Source organism: Chelon labrosus (genome assembly GCF_963514085.1).
Source record: "Chelon labrosus genome assembly, chromosome: 4".
NCBI classification, from domain to species: Eukaryota; Metazoa; Chordata; class Actinopteri; order Mugiliformes; family Mugilidae; genus Chelon; species Chelon labrosus.
The window spans coordinates 215,419-235,279 of record NC_140340.1 but is presented as its reverse complement, the minus strand read 5'-3'; the positions used below and the strand labels follow the sequence as shown (position 1 = coordinate 235,279).

General features: G+C 47.9%; 2 protein-coding genes across 2 annotated transcripts in view; both read right to left on the bottom strand.

Annotated features, from left to right (window-relative positions):
• pik3c2b (phosphatidylinositol-4-phosphate 3-kinase, catalytic subunit type 2 beta) overlaps nucleotides 1-5,744 on the bottom strand; it is a 28,466-nt gene extending 22,722 nt beyond the window's left edge. Inside the window, exon 1 of the mRNA XM_084543338.1 lies at nucleotides 5,398-5,744. The gene's annotated coding sequence lies outside the window, so the exon portion shown is untranslated. The remainder of the gene's footprint in view (nucleotides 1-5,397) is intronic.
• Nucleotides 5,745-8,106: 2,362 nt separating this feature from the next.
• Nucleotides 8,107-19,477, bottom strand: LOC311487548 (protein FAM107B; the record flags this gene model as incomplete). The annotated part of the gene is made up of 5 exons (XM_084543855.1): nucleotides 8,107-8,217; nucleotides 8,296-8,443; nucleotides 8,836-9,040; nucleotides 12,484-12,559; nucleotides 19,454-19,477. 5 exons carry the CDS (start codon nucleotides 19,475-19,477, stop codon nucleotides 8,107-8,109), a joined length of 564 nt encoding a protein of 187 aa, XP_084399981.1.
• Between the last annotated feature and the right edge of the window lie 384 nt (nucleotides 19,478-19,861).

Genomic DNA, 19,861 nt, shown 5'->3' with positions numbered 1-19,861 from the left:
GTCTTCAGTATTAAAGACTAACAACTGGACTGTAGAGATCAGAAGAACACGTCAGCTGGTTCATAGAGGATGTGATGCTGTTGTGGGGGGGGGGGGGGGGAGTTTCATTTTCAGTCAACACTGAGAAACACTGAGAAACCTTACTGGGCGTCTGTTTCATGAATTCCACTTTGATGGTCAAGTTCATGTTTTCAGCATTACAGGCAGCAGGAACATAAATGTTTTTATTCCACACATTGATTGGAGTAACTGATGGATCAATGACGTGGACAAGTCGTTGCAGTCCTGTCTCACTAGACACAAATCCGGCGAAACACGGAAGTAAAGCAGCGCCGCCATTACTGCGGGCCTTGCTGCTAAGGAAATAGCGGAAGTAGCGTGTTGGTCCCGTAGGCGGCTGTAGCAGACGTTAGCTGTAGGAAATGTTATTTTTATTTAGTTTTTTTAGTACGTATGCTGTCCAGTGATGCCGGGAAGATCGCGTTGTGTGGTTGGCTGTTTTAACAACAGCACAAAACTACAGGCCTGGAATAAAACTGTTTGTGAAATTCACGAACCTTTATTGCACATCGACTGTCCATGTTTACGGCCATACGGATTACACAGAGATGCCGTTTTCTCTCTGTATTGTTACCGACACATTATGGTATGAGTTCACTGCCTGTGAAAATCTCACGACACCTTTTAATGTGATGAGCTCATCTGCGATGGTATGCAGTATCTGGCCAATCCATCCGGAGCTCATGTAATTCTGACCTTCCATCAATGCCCTGTAGTTTAGGATCTGAAGCTCATCGCATGCCAGATGATTAATAAAATAATCTTGAATATCTGTGAGAACATGTAGGATATTTTATTGCTACAACTGGTCGTGGCTAATAGTTATTTGCAACTTGTGAACATATTAGCAACACAGCTAGTGTAGAATGACGTTCGGTTTTATTGTTGTCATCAATTAGCTTAGCCTTATAGCTACACGTCTCAATTACATTACATTACATTTGGCTGACGCATTTTTACATTAATACATTATGTTGTCAGTAAATTACCTTTATCGGTAGGTTTTGGCCACTGCCTGACATCATCTACCCAACGTTCCCTTTCACCAGACATTTTCTTTCATGAGCAGGATCCGCTTTCATTGAAATGTCATTGGAGGGTACCGGCAACTGTACTGTACTGTACTCTGTACTCTGTAGTGTACTCTGTACTGTACACCGTCACACTTCGCAGGCACGCAGTAATGGCGGCAGGCAAGATGGCGGCGCCCATAGAGTTCACGGCGGATTTGTGTATAGAAAACGTGACGCTGACCTGAGAGCAGATCTGTGTCAGCAGGTAACTACCAAACCTGTATCCATGCATCTCAAACATCATTAGAAATGTTTTCAAAGCAGCTGATTTGTGTTTACACTGCTAATACACCTCCTGAATGCTGCGTAGTCAGCAGTGGGCTGCTGGAAACCTGAGATACACCTTTATTTATAATAGGTGAACAAAGGCTGCAGGTGGATTTACCTGGAGAAGCCTCAGAAGAGAAGGTCTGAGCATCTGCAACATGACCAAACCATCAAGCAACTTTAGTTTTGACTCCTCTGATAAATTCCTAGATGTTAACACAAGTCAGACTGACGCAGACATTCTGTCAAAAACACAACACATGACAAGAGACTCTTTATTTGTCTCTCAGTAAATGTTCTGCTAATCTTTCTACGTCCACCAGTCTACACTGAATACTACACAATACCTCTGAACATGGTGTGTGTGTGTGTGTGTGTGTGTGTGTGTGTGTGTGTGTGTGTGGGTGCACTAGAGGTGAGATTGTTTCATATTGACGTGTCAGAGTTTCTTGTGTTTTTAACAGTCAGGGGTTTAGGGTTTAGGGTTATGGATCTTTGTACCAGGTTGTACTTGAGCTTGTTGATTAACTGACTGAGTCATAGTTTCATGTTTCACAGCAATAAAACTCATTTATGAACTTGTACTTTGACGTACTGGTGTTTTCCAGTTAAGCCTGAATGTCTTTTTAATATCGTCTGATCTGGATAAAGTTGTTGTTGTTGTATGAGCAACATTCTGCCTCCAACAGACACATCAGGTCTGTGAACGGAGACAAGAGATGAACTGATGAGAACAAAAAGAGAAAACAACTTCCACCCCCCACTGAGAGCTGAGCCTTTCAGTCAGAGAACAAAGGGCCCAGTGTCACATGGACAAGATCACATGATTAAAGTCACGTGATCCAAGTCAGAGCTGACAGACAGCAACACACACACACACATCAACACACACACACACACACACACACACACACACACACACTCCAGTGTAAATGAAAGTGAAGGATTGTGGGATCTGGTTCTGTAGAAGAAGAGTTTTTAATGTGATGAAGGCCACAGTGTCCTCATTGACCAGGTCACATGATCTAATCAATGTAAATAAAACACATGGAGACGGAGAACCATGAGGAGAACCATGAGGAGAACCATGAGGTCAGAAACATGGAGAACAGCTGTGCTGGAGAGGTTTCTCCCTAAATGTCTAACAGCGAGAAGCCACCAGGAAACACCTGACTTCAGATCTGTCTGTTCGGACCAGAACCAGAATCAGAACCTGAACCAGAACCAGAATCAGTTTCAGGGCCAGATCAGAACCGGAAGATATCACAGACATAATGAATTAAAACCCTTATCTGTGTCAGGTGAAACAATCAGTCTGAGCCAGGTTCAGGTGTGTTAGGCCAGGTTCAGGTACGTCTGAGCCAGGTTCAGGTGCGTCTGAGCCAGGTTCAGGTGTGTCTGGGCCAGGTTCAGGTGTGTTAGGCCAGGTTCAGGTACGTCTGAGCCAGGTTCAGGTGTGTTAGGCCAGGTTCAGGTGCGTTAGGCCAGGTTCAGGTGCGTTAGGCCAGGTTCAGGTGCGTTAGGCCAGGTTCAGGTGCGTTAGGCCAGGTTCAAGTGTGCCAGAGCCAGGTTCAGGTGTGTCTGGGCCAGGTTCACGTGTGTCTGAGCCAGGTTCAGGTGCGTTAGGCCAGGTTCACGTGTGTCTGAGCCAGGTTCAGGTGCGTTAGGCCAGGTTCAAGTGTGCCAGAGCCAGGTTCAGGTGTGTCTGGGCCAGGTTCACGTGTGTCTGAGCCAGGTTCAGGTGCGTTAGGCCAGGTTCACGTGTGTCTGAGCCAGGTTCAGGTGCGTTAGGCCAGGTTCAGGTGCGTCAGGCCAGGTTCAGGTGCGTCTGAGCCAGGTTCACGTGTGTCTCTGCTGCTATCAGTTGATCAAACATTCCTACATCAACCAAGAACTTTGTACTCTGAACAGAGTTTAGATGACGGCGTGTAAAAACCTGCTGCGCTGCGTCTCTGTGACATAAATGAGGTTTTACTGGTGAACAAACTTGATGTGTTGTTCTGTGTCAGTGATGGTTTCACTTCCTCTCTGGTTTATAACGTTGTCTGAAGATCAAGGAGTGTCAGTCTCACTGATCTCACGCCTACGCAGTAAAGACTGTAGCCTCGGTTCTACGCAGTAAAGACTGTAGCCTCGGTTCTACGCAGTAAAGACTGTAGCCTCGGTTCTACGCAGTAAAGACTGCCTCGGTTCTAATCAGTAAAGACTGTAGCCTCGGTTCTACGCAGTAAAGACTGTAGCCTCGGTTCTACGCAGTAAAGACTGTAGCCTCGGTTCTAATCAGTAAAGACTGTTGCCTCGGTTCTACGCAGTAAAGACTGTAGCCTCGGTTCTACGCAGTAAAGACTGTTGCCTCGGTTCTAATCAGTAAAGACTGTAGCCTCGGTTCTACGCAGTAAAGACTGTAGCCTCGGTTCTACGCAGTAAAGACTGTAGCCTCGGTTCTACGCAGTAAAGACTGTAGCCTCGGTTTACAGGCTTCCACCGACCCTGGTGAGTTCTGGGTCGTTGGTTCCGGTTAGAACACGGTGGGCTTCAGTCACTGAGGTCCAACTCTCAGCAGTGACTGGTTCTGAACTTCAGCCGGTTCCTCGTGGGTTCATAGAGGTCATCAGTTACCTCATCAGTTACCTCCAGATGGATAAAAGGGGCGGGGCCAGAACACATCCAGGTGTTTGGACTGGACTTGGTCACATGGTTCTGCAGGTGAGCAGCCATGTTGGTTTCAGTTTGACTGAAGAACGACGTCGTCTGACTACAAGTACTACCACAATGAAGTACTGCATGTACAAGCACTACCACAATGAAGTACTGCATGTACAAGTACTACCACAAGTAGTACTTGTACATGCAGTACAATGAAGTACTGCATGTACAAGTACTACTACACTACAAGTACTATCACAGACAAGTGCTGCACGTACAAATACCACCACAGTGAAGTACTGCATGTACAAGTACTATCACAGACAAGTACTGCACGTACAAATACCACCACAGTGAAGTACTGCATGTACAAGTACTACCACAATGAAGTACTGCATGTACAAGTACTACTACACTACAAGTACTATCACAGACAAGTACTGCACGTACAAATACCACCACAGTGAAGTACTGCATGTACAAGTACTACCACAATGAAGTACTGCATGTACAAGTACTACCACAATGAAGTACTGCATGTACAAGTACTACCACAATGAAGTACTGCATGTACAAGTACTACTACACTACAAGTACTATCACAGACAAGTGCTGCATGTACAAATACCACCACAGTGAAGTACTGCATGTACAAGTACTACCACAATGAAGTACTGCATGTACAAGTACTACCACAGTGAAGTGCCACCACCGTCAGTGACGTCATGACCACGTTGTTTTGGGAGTTGTTGACAAACATTAGTTGTTGTTGTTGGTTTTAAGTCAAACATGATGAGTGAACAGTAAACATAAGAGGCAGCTGCGGTCCAACGTCCAACCAGACTCCATTCAGAAATCACACACTTTAAAGCTCTTCTTCCCCAGCTAACCGCTCACCGGACACACCGGACACACCGGCCGTTACAGCCTCGTCTTAGTGTCGTGTACCGGGGCCGCTCTCCGGCTGCAGCCTCGGGTCACTCCGTACCTTCTCTACCCTTCCTCCGGGGGGTTTCTGACCCTGCAGGGCGGCGGCGAGCAGCCACAGCCACATCTAAACACTGAACTCCAGTCATTTCTAACGAGACTTAACGGAGGTAAAATATTCACCGAATCCCCCCGAACAGCCTCGAACACCGGACGGAGCGTTCAGCACCGGACCAAACCAAACCAGAGCGAGCACAGGAGCAGGCCTGTTTTATTTGTCGGATGTTTGAATGGACTTTGGTTCGACCCCCCCGCCCCCTCCACACGGAGCAGCGCAGTCCTGAAGCAGGACTCCTGATCCGCGGACAGCGCGCGGCGCAGCGGGCTCGTGGCCCCGGCAGCGCGGGGTCAGGTGAGCTCTTACCTGCCTCTCCGTGGAGGGTCGCGAGGAGCTGCTGCTGCTGCTGAACAGCTGCTAACTCCTCAGATTACATCAACCGTGGCTCTGAGTCGGTGGGTCCGAGCAGAGTAACGGCCTCGTCACATCCAGACGGTAGAACCGGTCCTCTGGATCCTCTGAGTCTGGGTCCGCCCCTGGAACAAAGCGGTCCCGGTGCTCCGCTGCTCTGCTGCCCGGTCTGAGGCCGCGAGTCCGGCTCAAAGTCTGCGTCCCCACGGCAGACACGGACATGCGCAGTGTGGGCCTGGAAACTTCCGGGAGAACTTTCAAAATAAAACAAAACTGGGACACGTTTTTTCTCTTACCGAGAGATTTCGTCATCATCATCATCATCATCATCATCATCAATTACACTTGTATTTTGTGTCAAAGCGAGAACAGTAATAAATAATAAATAAACATTAATTCATTAAATGTCAAACACTTTTAATTGAAGTAAATGTTTTTATTTGTGACACAAACAGAGGTTGATGAATAGACAGGACCTCAGAGCATGATGGGACGTCCCCCAGCAGCCCCCCAGCAGCCCCCCTGTAGCCCCCCAGCAGCTTAGACCTAAAGCATGATGGGACGTCCCCCAGCAGCCCCCCTGTAGCCCCCCTGTAGCCCCCCAGCAGCTTAGACCTATAGCATGATGGGACGTCCCCCAGCAGCCCCCCTGTAGCCCCCCTGTAGCCCCCCAGCAGCTTAGACCTAAAGCATGATGGGACGTCCCCCAGCAGCCCCCCTGTAGCCCCCCTGTAGCCCCCCAGCAGCTTAGACCTATAGCATGATAGGAAGCCCCCCTGTAGCCCCCCAGCAGTCCCCCAGCAGCCCCCCTGTAGCCCCCCTGTAGCCCCCCAGCAGCCCCCCTGTAGCCCCCCTGTAGCCCCCCAGCAGTCCCCCAGCAGCCCCCCTGTAGCCCCCCTGTAGCCCCCCAGCAGCCCCCCTGTAGCCCCCCTGTAGCCCCCCTGTAGCCCCCCAGCAGTCCCCCAGCAGCCCCCCTGTAGCCCCCCTGTAGCCCCCCAGCAGCCCCCCTGTAGCCCCCCTGTAGCCCCCCAGCAGTCCCCCAGCAGCCCCCCTGTAGCCCCCCTGTAGCCCCCCAGCAGCCCCCCTGTAGCCCCCCTGTAGCCCCCCTGTAGCCCCCAAGCAGTCCCCCAGCAGCCCCCCTGTAGCCCCCCTGTAGCCCCCCAGCAGCCCCCCTGTAGCCCCCCTGTAGCCCCCCTGTAGCCCCCCAGCAGTCCCCCTGTAGCCCCCCTGTAGCCCCCCTGTAGCCCCCCAGCAGTCCCCCAGCAGCCCCCCTGTAGCCCCCCTGTAGCCCCCCAGCAGCCCCCCTGTAGCCCCCCTGTAGCCCCCCAGCAGCCCCCCTGTAGCCCCCCTGTAGCCCCCCAGCAGCTTAGACCTATAGCATGATGGGACGTCCCCCAGCAGCCCCCCAGCAGCCCCCCCAGCAGCCTAGACCTAGTGGGAGCTAGTTCCTCAGGAGTCTGGTGGCTCAAGGTTCCTCCTCCCATTCTACTGGAGAACCTCATTTATTATTCTGCTGCTTCCAGCTTCAACCAGACAAACCATCACTGATCCCAGATGATGAGAGGAGGACCTGTGGGACAGTGGAGCTGATGTCCTTCGTCTTTAAAGTCCTCAGAGACATTAGCATCAGAGGACGTTGAGTGTAAAGAAGTCAGTGATTAGTCCTTTAATGACCTCCATGAGCAGCTCGTTCATGACTAGAACCAGGACCAACGGTGAACTGGTCTACTCACACAAAGGCCTCAGTAACTTTACAGGAGTCCAGTCTGTCCTCGTGGGTCTGTCCTAACCCTGCAGCAGAGAGACATGTGGACATGGACGACTTCAGACTGAGACACAAACCAGTTCAAGAAGATCAGTGACCATAAGAAAGACAATCTGACCCTTGAGTGTGTTAATATAGAATGATTAACTTCTGTTAATTACATTTATTTGATTATCGTTATTAGTTGTATGAATCAGCAGGTCGTCCATCAGGGGTTCATTCTTTCTTTCATTCTTTCTTTCATTCATTCATTCATTCATTCATTCATTCATTCTTTCATTCTTTCATTCATTCATTCATTCATTCATTCTTTCATTCTTTCTTTCATTCATTCTTTCATTCTTTCTTTCATTCATTCATTCATTCATTTATTCATTCATTCATTCATTCTTTCTTTCATTCATTCATTCATTTATTCATTCATTCTTTCATTCTTTCATTCATTCATTCTTTCATTCATTCATTCATTCTTTCATTCTTTCATTCATTCATTCATTCATTCATTCTTTCATTCTTTCATTCATTCATTCTTTCATTTATTCATTCATTCATTCATTCTTTCATCTGGATAAAATAATCTAACTCTTCTTTGAAGGACTCAACTTCAAAACTGAAGCTTTTATTTTGAAAGCAGCAGGAAGGGAAGTGACGTCCTTCAAACACCTGCTGAGATTGAGGTTTGGAACCTTTCAAAATAAAAGTCTTGATCTCTGGCCTACTGCATCCTTCATCATCTGTCTTCATCATCAGAACCCGTTGTCACGGAGACCAGAGCTGATCAGTCACTGACTGTGGGTGTCCAGCTGTTCGGTCCTCAAGACTGGACAGTGTCTCTGCAGTCATCATGTGTTAGTGTCCTCAGAGTGTCCTCAGAGTGTCCTCAGAGTGTTCAGCTGTCCTTACACCTCCTCCTGGTCTTTACTGTGGAAGGACGTCCGTCTCAGGTTCTCCTTGACTTTGACAAACTCTGGAGCTTTTGGGTTGTCCTCCTCCTGCTGCTGTCTCTCCAGCTGGAGACAGAGACATGGACACATTCAGGGACAGTGGGACAGAAGAGCGTCAGACAGAGACATCTACATGTGTCTTACCTCCTCCAGCTTCCTGTGTCTCTTCATGAGCTCCGCCTCCAGTGGAGACACCTTCTTCCGAGCTTCGTCCTCTTGTCTCCTCTGTCTCATCAGCTGATCTCTCTTCCTGGACTCCAGGACTCTCTGCAGCTCTGGCTTTGTCTCCACACTGCCCCCCCCCCAACACAACCACACAACCATTAATACACACTGACCCCCCAACACAAACACACAACCATTAATACACACTGACCCCCCAACACAACCATTAATACACACTGACCCCCCAACACAACCATTAATACACACTGACCCCCCAACACAACCACACAACCATTAATACACACTGACCCCCCAACACAACCGTTAATACACACTGACCCCCCCCCCCACCCACCCACCCCCCGACACAGGGAGGCCTGTGATGAGGGAGGCTGTTGCTTAGCAGCATCTTCTAATGTTAACTATATACACTCTATGTCCCAGACTGTCCTCTAAATGCTGTTCCCAGACGTCCTCTATGTCCTCTATGTCCTCTATGTCCTCTGATGTCCCCAGTACCGTTTGCAGCTGCTCAGCAGCTCGCGGTGAAGCTCCTGGTGACTCTTTGACGCTTTGACCGGGTTCACCAGTTTCCTGGGTTTGATGATGTCCTCGTCCTCGTCTGCCTCCACGTAATCAGGCTGTGGGACATAGGCAGACACTGGGGACGGCTTCCTGTGGACACCCTCTGACCGGTGCTGCTGCAGGTCTGCATGCGCTGAAGCTGAAGACATGAAGACATGAAGACGTGAAGACATGAGACAGAGACGTGGAGACGAAACCCTAAACCTCTGACTGCTTCATAAACTTTGTGGACTCATCTCTGGTGGGGACGAGTCCAACAGGACGAGTCCAACAGGACGAGTCCAGATGCTGAACCTGACCCCAACCTGGTGCTCCACAAATAACCTGAACACTAAGAACCCCAGAGATCCTGGACTTCATGGACCGGCGCCCGGAGCCTCTAGTCCGTGAACCTGTAAGACACTGGGCCACCCGGACAGACGAACTAGCATCTGATCCCTGTCCTCAGGTATTCTGGGAGACAGAGATCAGATGTCAAACACCTCAGACAAAGACTCTTTTCAACAGAGAAACCAGAGACCAACGTCCACGGCTGCTTCATATTTCAGAAAAATGAAATGAGTCCATTGGTCACAGGTCCAACGATGGACACTGTCCTCTGGAGCTGCTGCTTGTTTACATGTCTCATGTCCAGGAGACAGAGAGAAAGGGGACCACTGTTGAAGACCTGGACCGGAGTCTGTTTTAAACCCTCAGCTGACCCAAACACCGTCCCCCAAAACACCGTCCCCCAAACACCGTCCCCCAAAACACCGTCCCCCAAACACCGTCCCTAAAACACCAGCCCCCAAACACCGTCCCCCAAACACCATCCCCCAAAACACCGTCCCCCAAACACCGTCCTCCAAAACACCGTCCCCCAAAACACTGTCCCCCAAACACCATCCCCCAAAACACCGTCCCCCAAACACCGTCCCTAAAACACCAGCCCCCAAACACCGTCCCCCAGACACCGTCCCCCAAAACACCGGCCCCAGACACCATCCCTAAGACACCAGCCCCCAAACACCGCCCCTAAAACACGAGCCCCCAAACACCGTCCCTAAGACACCGTCCCTAAGACACCGTCCCCCAAACCCCTGTTTGTGATGGAGGGTGTGGTGTGTTGGTGCTACACCTTCCCTCTCCACCAGGGGGAGCGGACTGAACCCAAGTCTTTGAGCACTGTCAGAACGCTAGGAGAAGAAGAGGAGGTCCATCTTCATGGGAGGACGGGAGCAGACAGAGACCAGGACCTGAAGCAGGAAGTCTGAGGTTTGACATTGATCTGAGGAAGGACGTGGAAATAAAAACTAAAGCTCTCTGAAGATTATTGACGTCTCACTGAGTGGATTTCTCTGGTTTCACTCTAGAAACCGTTGACAGGAAGACGGTCCGACTCCACCGGCGCCTGACGAGAGGTCGTGTTACAGGAATTATTTTCATTCATCCTCAGGACATAAAAGCCAGACCTACTGCAGAGACAAAGGCTCCACCCAGAGAATACTGGATCAGAACCAGGACTTTATAGACCAGAGAATACTGGACCAGAACCAGGACTTTATAGACAAGAGAATGCTGGACCAGAACCAGGACTTTATAGACCAGAGAATACTGGACCAGAACAAGGACTTTAATCACCAGAGAATACTGGACCAGAACCGGGACTTTATAGACAAGAGAATACTGGACCAGAACCAGGACTTTAAACGTCTGTTCTTTTAGGTTCCTTTTCATTGACTCCTTCGATGTCTTAACTTTCTCAGGATCCTGTGTTGAACTGAAACGTTCCTGGTTCTGGTTTTGGTTCCAGCAGTGACTTTGTCTGGTTCCTCATCAGATTTTGTTGGGTCCAGTTTATTCTGGTGTAGAACAACATTTCCAGAACATAAATCATTTATAGATGAGTGAAACTAAATCAGTTCAATCTGATCCAGGACCAGCCCTCCTCTTACCGGACTTCACCAAGCCCCCGTCCCCGTCCCCATCTCCGGTCCTGGTCCCGGTCCAGGTCCCGGTCCTCTTCTGGTCCATCTGATTCGGCCGATGATCCTCATGTGTTTCAGACTTTCTCTCTGTGGGAGCAGCCGAGTGGAAAGCAGCAGTCACATGATCCTCCTCCTCCTCCTCCTCCTCCTCCTCCTCTTTGTGAAGCAGCGTCTCTTCAGGAGCATCGGTGTTTTCCCACGCTCCTCCTCTGGTTCACATCCAGAACCTTTCATGGTTCAAACCCAAACTAAAGATTCATTCAGTTTGTGATGATGATGTTTTCTAGTTGATTGTGTCAGACACACATAGAACCATGAGGACTGATCTGTCACGTCTGTAGACGTTCTGTGGACGTTCTGTGATCTGTCATGTCTATAGACGTTCTGTAGACGTTCTGTAGACGTTCTGTGATCTGTCATGTCTGTGGACGTTCTGTGATCTGTCATGTCTGTAGACGTTCTGTAGACGTTCTGTAGACGTTCTGTGATCTGTCATGTCTGTAGACGTTCTGTAGACGTTCTGTGATCTGTCATCTCTGTAGATGTGCTGTAGACGTTCTGTGATCTGTCACGTCTGTAGACGTTCTGTAGACGTTCTGTGATCTGTCACGTCTGTAGACGTTCTGTAGACGTTCTGTGATCTGTCATCTTTGTAGACGTTCTGATCTGTCATGTCTGTAGACGTTCTGTAGACGTTCTGTGATCTGTCATGTCTGTAGACGTTCTGTAGACGTTCTGTGATCTGTCATCTCTGTAGACGTTCTGTGATCTGTCATGTCTGTAGACGTTCTGTGATCTGTCATGTCTGTAGACGTTCTGTAGACGTTCTGTGATCTGTCATGTCTGTAGACGTTCTGTGATCTGTCACGTCTGTAGACGTTCTGTAGACGTTCTGTGATCTGTCATGTCTGTAGACGTTCTGTGATCTGTCATCTCTGTAGATGTGCTGTAGACGTTCTGTGATCTGTCACGTCTGTAGACGTTCTGTAGACGTTCTGTGATCTGTCATCTTTGTAGACGTTCTGTGATCTGTCATGTCTGTAGACGTTCTGTAGACGTTCTGTGATCTGTCATGTCTGTAGACGTTCTGTAGACGTTCTGTGATCTGTCATCTCTGTAGACGTTCTGTGATCTGTCATGTCTGTAGACGTTCTGTGATCTGTCATGTCTGTAGACGTTCTGTAGACGTTCTGTGATCTGTCATGTCTGTAGACGTTCTGTGATCTGTCATGTCTGTAGACGTTCTGTAGACGTTCTGTGATCTGTCATCTCTGTAGACGTCCTGTGATCTGTCATGTCTGTAGACGTTCTGTAGACGTTCTGTGATCTGTCATGTCTGTAGACGTTCTGTGATCTGTCACGTCTGTAGACGTTCTGATGTTGAACTCTGTGCTGCTGGACAGATTAACTGCAGACAAGATCCACTTTGGCAGAGAGGTGCATTCTGGGTAAATGGGCCTCTATCAGTACCAAGCAACTTAACTGAAGGTCTGATGAACCAGCTGCCCCCCAATAGCCCCTCCCCCAGACACAGGTCAGGCAGCGTGTACTTCAGGTCCAGTGGGAAGTTTAAAACACCTGCAGGTGGACGGTTACCTGAGAGGGACACACTTACCTCTGGCGTTTGGATGCTTTCCATTCTTCACACACTGCTGCTTGGGCAGAGGCTCCTGGTCAATGCTGTATGCCTTCTGGAAACCGCAGAAGAAGAACTCAGGGACGAACATGTGTCACACCAGACGCTAGAAAATCTGATGGATTTACTGTCTCTTTAAAATGGACTTCTGAACTGACTGAGCAGAGTGGAGCTTTATTGTGAAGGTCACGTAGAGGAAGCTGATGATGATGACGATGAAGAAGATGATGATGATGATGATCAGGATATGAAGTCACAGTATTTTGTGATTCATGTGTCCAGTTTCATTCATGTCACCTCCTGGTGGTGGACGGGGTGGTGGGAGGAGGGGGTTGAAAGGGGGAGGGGAGGGGAGGGGGAGGGGGAGGTCTGGGAGACACTGAGGGCCTTGTGACCATGTTGCAGCCTGATGAAGCTGCTCCTAGCAACAAATACAATGTCCATTCACTGATGGGGGAGGAGGGGGAGGAAGAGGGAGGAGATAAAGAAAAGAAGAGGGGAGCAAGAGACTTGAATGTTGTTAAAGGGACAGTTCCACATTTTTCCTGACGTCCATTCTTCATTGGGACTCCACTTCCTGTCTGTAACCTTCACAATAAAGCTCCACTCTGCCCAGTCAGGTCAGAAGTCCATTGAGAATGTGTCTGATTTTCATGATCAGTAAAGTTTGTCTTAAAGAGACAGTCGTCAGTCAACACAGATTGAGACAGGACAGGGGACAGCTGACTGTTAATGAGCTACACCCCCCCCCCCCCCCCCCCCCATCAGAATTATTAAGACTGATTCAAACAAACATTAAACCTTAAGCTCCTCTCAGACTGAATCTGATGATTGTGTCAGTGATCAATATTTAGTTTGATCAGACTCTGATCAGGTCCAGGTGTCACTGTGATCTTCAGTTAATGATTTATATATAATATGATGTGGAGTGTAATAAACGATGAGACAAGAGACGTGTTGAGTCAACTTTACTCTCCACTTGTATATCCAACAGTACTGTACATAGAGTGAGGTGAAAACTGGTACACCACGTAAACATGGAACCCTCACTCCCTTAAAGGTACAGTCTCTTGGTGAATGTCTCTCACAGTGTTCATTGTGGGTCACCACTGTTTTGCTTTTTGTTTGGTTCACAAACAAATGAATCTGAAAACAAATATTCAGATAAAAGAAACACAGTCCTGTCTGTGGCAACCAGCTAACCTACCTACCTACCAACCAGCTAACCTACCTACCTACCAACCAACCAGCTAACCTACCTACCTACCAACCAGCTAACCTACCTACCTACCAACCAACCAGCTAACCTACCTACCTACCAACCAGCTAACCTACCTACCTACCAACCAACCAACCAGCTAACCTACCTACCTACCAACCAGCTAACCTACCTACCTACCAACCAACCAGCTAACCTACCTACCTACCTTCCTACCAACCAACCAACCAACCTACCTACCAACCAACCAGCTAACCTACCTACCTACCAACCAGCTAACCTACCTACCTACCAACCAGCTAACCTACCTACCTACCTACCAACCAGCTAACCTACCTACCTACCAACCAACCAGCTAACCTGCCTACCTACCTTCCTACCAACCAACCAACCTACCTACCAACCAACCAGCTAACCTACCTACCTACCTTCCTACCAACCAACCAACCTACCAACCAACCTACCTACCTGCCTACCTACCTACTAGGGTTTAATCCCGGGAAACGGGATTCCCGGGAAATCTGATCAAGACTATTTCCCGATTCCCGGGAAAGGTTATGACGGGAAACGGGAAATATATATTTATTTTTTGTTACACGTGCGCTTCTATTGTTGTCTTACGTTAACGTTGAATTCAGTGCAGCAGTAGGCCACCAACCTCCTAATGATGTCTGCAGCCAGCTTTGTTAGGCCGTAAGGTGAACCCTGTTATCGTTTCATCCCGCTCCACAGTCTGGCATCTACACAATCTTTAGTTCATAAAACATAACGAGTCATGCTAAGCTACCCAAAAAAAGTTCGTCGCAAAAATTCCAGTCGATTGCCGATGCGTCTATGTTTTATGCAGAACTAGTTTCTTCAGAGCGTAATAAGATCTTGGTCGCGAGTGGTGGCACGGTTGGTCACGTGATCGTTCTACACCAATACGGTAGCTGCTTTTTGGCAGATAGGCTGTCACGCACGCAGCTCAATTGATCACGCAGCAGAATTGATCATTGCAAACTTTGTTGATATGGACATAAACTGTGTTTCTTGCCCTAATAATGTTACGAATAATATAAAACATGCTGGGAACGCATATTTGAATGATATCGATACATTACTTGGGCAAAAACAACAACAACAAAAAACTTTTCCCGGGATTCCCGGGAAATGGGTCGTCTTTTCCCGGGATCTGATTCATCTAATTTTCGGGAAAAATATTAAACCCTACTACCTACCTACCTACCAACCAGCTAACCTACCTACCTACCTACCTATCTACCTACCTACCTACCTACCAACCAGCTAACCTACCTACCTGCCTACCTACCTACCAACCTACCAACCAACGTACAAACCTACCAACCAACCGACCTACCAAACTACCAATGAGGACATTAAACCTTAAGTTCCTCTGAGACTGAATCTGATGATTGTGAAATAAAAGCAAATATTCAGGTAAAAGAAATACAGCCCTGTCTGTGGCAACCACCCAACCTACAAACTTACCAACCAACCAATTTACCAACTTAGCAACCAACCAGCCAGCCAACCAATCACCCAACCAACCAATTTACCAACTTAGCAATCAACTAGCCAGCCAACCAATCAACCAGGCAACTTACCAACCACCCAACCCACCATCCAACCAACCAATTTACCAACTTAGCAACCAACCAGCCAGCCAACCAACCACCCAACCACTCAACCAACCAATTTAACAACTTAGCAACCAACCAGCCAGCCAACCAACCAACCAATCAATCATGTTTATTTATTTATAGAAGAAACACGTCCAGAGGACAGATATAATATCAGTTATATATGATACTGCTCTACATTTGAACTGTTTCACTGATCTGAATGTCAGCTCGCCGCTCTACATTTGAACTATTTCACTGATCTGAACGTCAGCTCGCCGCTCTACATTTGAACTGTTTCACTGATCTGAACGTCAGCTCGCCGCTCTACATTTGAACTGTTTCACTGATCTGAACGTCAGCTCGCCGCTCTACATTTGAACTGTTTTATTGATCTGAGTGTCAGCTCACCGCTCTACATTTGAACTGTTTTATTGATCTGAGTGTCAGCTCGCCGCTCTACATTTGAACTGTTTTAGTGATCTGAATATCAGCTCGCCGCTCTACATTTGAACTGTTTTATTAATCTGAACGTCAGCTCACCGCTCTACATTTGAACTGTTTCACTGATCTGAACGTCAGCTCGCCGCTCTACATTTGAACTGTTTCACTGATCTGAACGTCAGCTCGCCGCTCTGCATTTGAACTGTTTTATTGATCTGAATGTCAGCTCGCCGCTCTACATTTGAACTGTTTCACTGATCTGAACGTCAGCTCGCCGCTCTACATTTGAACTGTTTTATTGATCTGAATGTCAGCTCGCCGCTCTACATTTGAACTGTTTCACTGATCTGAACGTCAGCTCACCGCTCTGCATTTGAACTGTTTTATTGATCTGAATGTCAGCTCGCCGCTCTACATTTGAACTGTTTCACTGATCTGAGCGTCAGCTCGCCGCTCTACATTTGAACTGTTTTATTGATCTGAACGTCAGCTCGCCGCTCTACATTTGAACTGTTTCACTGATCTGAACGTCAGCTCGCCGCTCTACATTTGAACTGTTTTATTGATCTGAACGTCAGCTCACCGCTCTACATTTGAACTGTTTCACTGATCTGAACGTCAGCTCGCCGCTCTGCATTTGAACTGTTTTATTGATCTGAATGTCAGCTCGCCGCTCTACATTTGAACTGTTTCACTGATCTGAACGTCAGCTCGCCGCTCTGCATTTGAACTGTTTTATTGATCTGAATGTCAGCTCGCCGCTCTACATTTGAACTGTTTCACTGATCTGAGTGTCAGCTCGCCGCTCTACATTTGAACTGTTTTATTGATCTGAACGTCAGCTCGCCGCTCCACATTTGAACTGTTTCACTGATCTGAACGTCAGCTCGCCGCTCCACATTTGAACTGTTTCACTGATCTGAACGTCAGCTCGCCGCTCTACATTTGAACTGTTTCACTGATCTGAACGTCAGCTCGCCGCTCCGCATTTGAACTGTTTCACTGATCTGAACGTCAGCTCGCCGCTCCGCATTTGAACTGTTTCACTGATCTGAACGTCAGCTCACCGCTCTACATTTGAACTGTTTTAGTGATCTGAATGTCAGCTCGCCGCTCTACATTTGAACTGTTTACTGATCTGAATGTCAGCTCGCCGCTCCGCATTTGAACTGTTTCACTGATCTGAACGTCAGCTCGCCGCTCTACATTTGAACTGTTTTATTGATCTGAATGTCAGCTCGCCGCTCCGCATTTGAACTGTTTCACTGATCTGAACGTCAGCTCGCCGCTCCGCATTTGAACTGTTTCACTGATCTGAACGTCAGCTCACCGCTCTACATTTGAACTGTTTTAGTGATCTGAATGTCAGCTCGCCGCTCTACATTTGAACTGTTTACTGATCTGAATGTCAGCTCGCCGCTCCGCATTTGAACTGTTTCACTGATCTGAACGTCAGCTCGCCGCTCTACATTTGAACTGTTTTAGTGATCTGAATGTCAGCTCGCCGCTCTACATTTGAACTGTTTTAGTGATCTGAGTGTCAGCTCACCGCTCTACATTTGAACTGTTTTAGTGATCTGAATGTCAGCTCGCCGCTCTACATTGGAACTGTTTCACTGATCTGAACGTCAGCTCGCCGCTCTACATTGGAACTGTTTTGTTTCTTTGTTCATCGACCATCAGACTTTCAGGAATCTGGATGTCAGGTTTCAGGATTATTTCTTCCAGGTCGACTCCGCCTGCTGCTGGAAACGCTCCTAAAAATAAACTCCGACTGCTCCATGTTCACACCACCTGCTGTCAGCTGTTGGTTACTGTGGTAACAAACACACCCCAATCTTCACCATCATCATCAGCCTGTCAGTCCTGACATTAACGTCTGGATCACAAGAAACTTGAGATGACCTCAGATATCATTCATTCATTCATCTTCTGGAACCTCTTGTCCTGTGAAGGGTCATGGGGTCTGGAGCCTATCCCAGCTGTCATTGGTCTAGAGGGGGGGTCCACCCTGGACAGGTCTCCCGTCTATCCCAGCTGTCATTGGTCTAGAAGGGGGGTCCACCCTGGACAGGTCTCCAGTCTATCCCAGCTGTCATTGGTCTAGAGGGGGGTCCACCCTGGACAGGTCTCCAGTCTATCACAGGGCTAACACAGAGAGACACTCACACCTACGGCCAATTTAGAATCACCAATGAACCTAACCAGCATGTCTTTGGATGGTGGGAGGAAGCTGGAGAACCTGGAGAGAACCCACGCAGACACAGGGAGAACATGCAAACTCCACACAGAAAGTCAGACAGACTGAGACAGTGACAACCTCTGGAAGCTCATCAGCTGGAGATCATGGACATCAGAGGTTAACTCAAGACAACTAGACAACTACTAAAGATCTAACTCATTGATCCAGACGACCTGATGACATCCAGGGAGGAGCTTCACCTCCCAACACACCTCCATCCACCTGGTCTCACCTGGTCTCATCTGGTCTTCCTCCATCCTCATCAGAGAGGAAGTTACTGGTGGACTTTTATCATTACCCATGAAGAGCAGATTGAAACTGGTCTGGATCAGACCACATTTACCTGAGGAGAATGAGAATCAAAGATGGATCTAGAACCATCAATGTTCCAGAAGCCTCCACTACCACAACATATTTAATGTCTACTGTCACCATCAGCATAGGTTCCTCTGTTCTTCTACCCATTCACCAACAGCTTTATCTCCAGTCGGGACAATCTCTGATGGGGATGAGTCCGTCTACAGGTGGGAGATCAATGGTGTCCTGGTGGGACACTAACAACCTACAACACTGTAAAGACAGTGGAGATGGTCGTAGAGCTCAGGAGGAACGCTGACTCTGACTTGTGTTTGTTGAACCAACCTCCAAAACTAATTCATGGCAACAAAGACAATTCTGATTCTAAACAACCTGTTAACACTGCATCTCTGTCATCACCAGGCTCCACCCACTCAGCTCCACCCCAGGCTCCACCCACTCTAATCTAAAACTGATCAATGATCAATAACAATGACCAGAAACTCCAATCTCATCATCATCATCATCATCCTCATGACCATAAATATCTTTATCTCACTTCTACCTGTGACACACAAACCTGGAAAAAACACCTGAAGATTCAAAGAATATTTATAATAGGACGACTTCCTGATCAATAATCAATCACCGCTGACAGGAAGTCACAGTTTATTTCCATTCCTGTTTTAGTTTGTCTCTTGTCCTGCTGTTAATGTGACCTGCACTGATTATTAATTATCATTGTTAATCATCATTAATTAGTCTTTAATCAGCTCTATGTGAGAGGAAGATGGGGTTTTAAAGTTCAGACTGAATCATTTGGATTGTTCTGATCAATAACTACTTCCTGTTTATAGTCGTCAGTCAAAACAAACAAACAAACAAACAGTCCAGAAACCACCTGTCAGTCAAACAGCTCCTCGTTCAGAGTCAGACCTCGTTGATCCTTGGTTCAGATATTAAAACGTCACTTTTATTGATCTGTGATAAATGTATTTTCTTTATAAAGTTTAAATCTGGCGTCTTTCCATCAGCGCGTTTCAGTGTCTGAACATTTGGTTTAAATTATTTCAGTAGTTTTCATGACTTCACTGACTCTGATGTTAATGATCAGAACAGACTCACCTTCTTCCCATAAGCAGCTCCCATTCTTCAGTCTTTCTTCGTCTGTGGCAGCAGGTTCACTCGTCTAAAGCTCTTCTTCGTTTTTTCCAGCAGCCTCAGTCCACGCTCCTCCTCCCCCTCCTCCTCTTCCTCCCCCTCCTCCCCCACAGCCTGACTGCCCAGACCCAGTTAGTCCGCCAAACTGAGAGGCAGCACAGCCAGCTTCATACCAACCATACCAGACCAACACCGAACCTGAGGAAGGGGAGGAGGGGGAGGAGGGGGAGGAGGGGGAGGAGTCCCTGCCACCTGTTGCCGCCTGACTCTCTGCTCTCAGCTGTGAGGAGTTAAGCTGCTCTGACTGGATTAAAGTAATTGGAGGCGACAGTGAAGTCAGAACAAGGTTGAGTTCAATTTAATGTCAAGAAA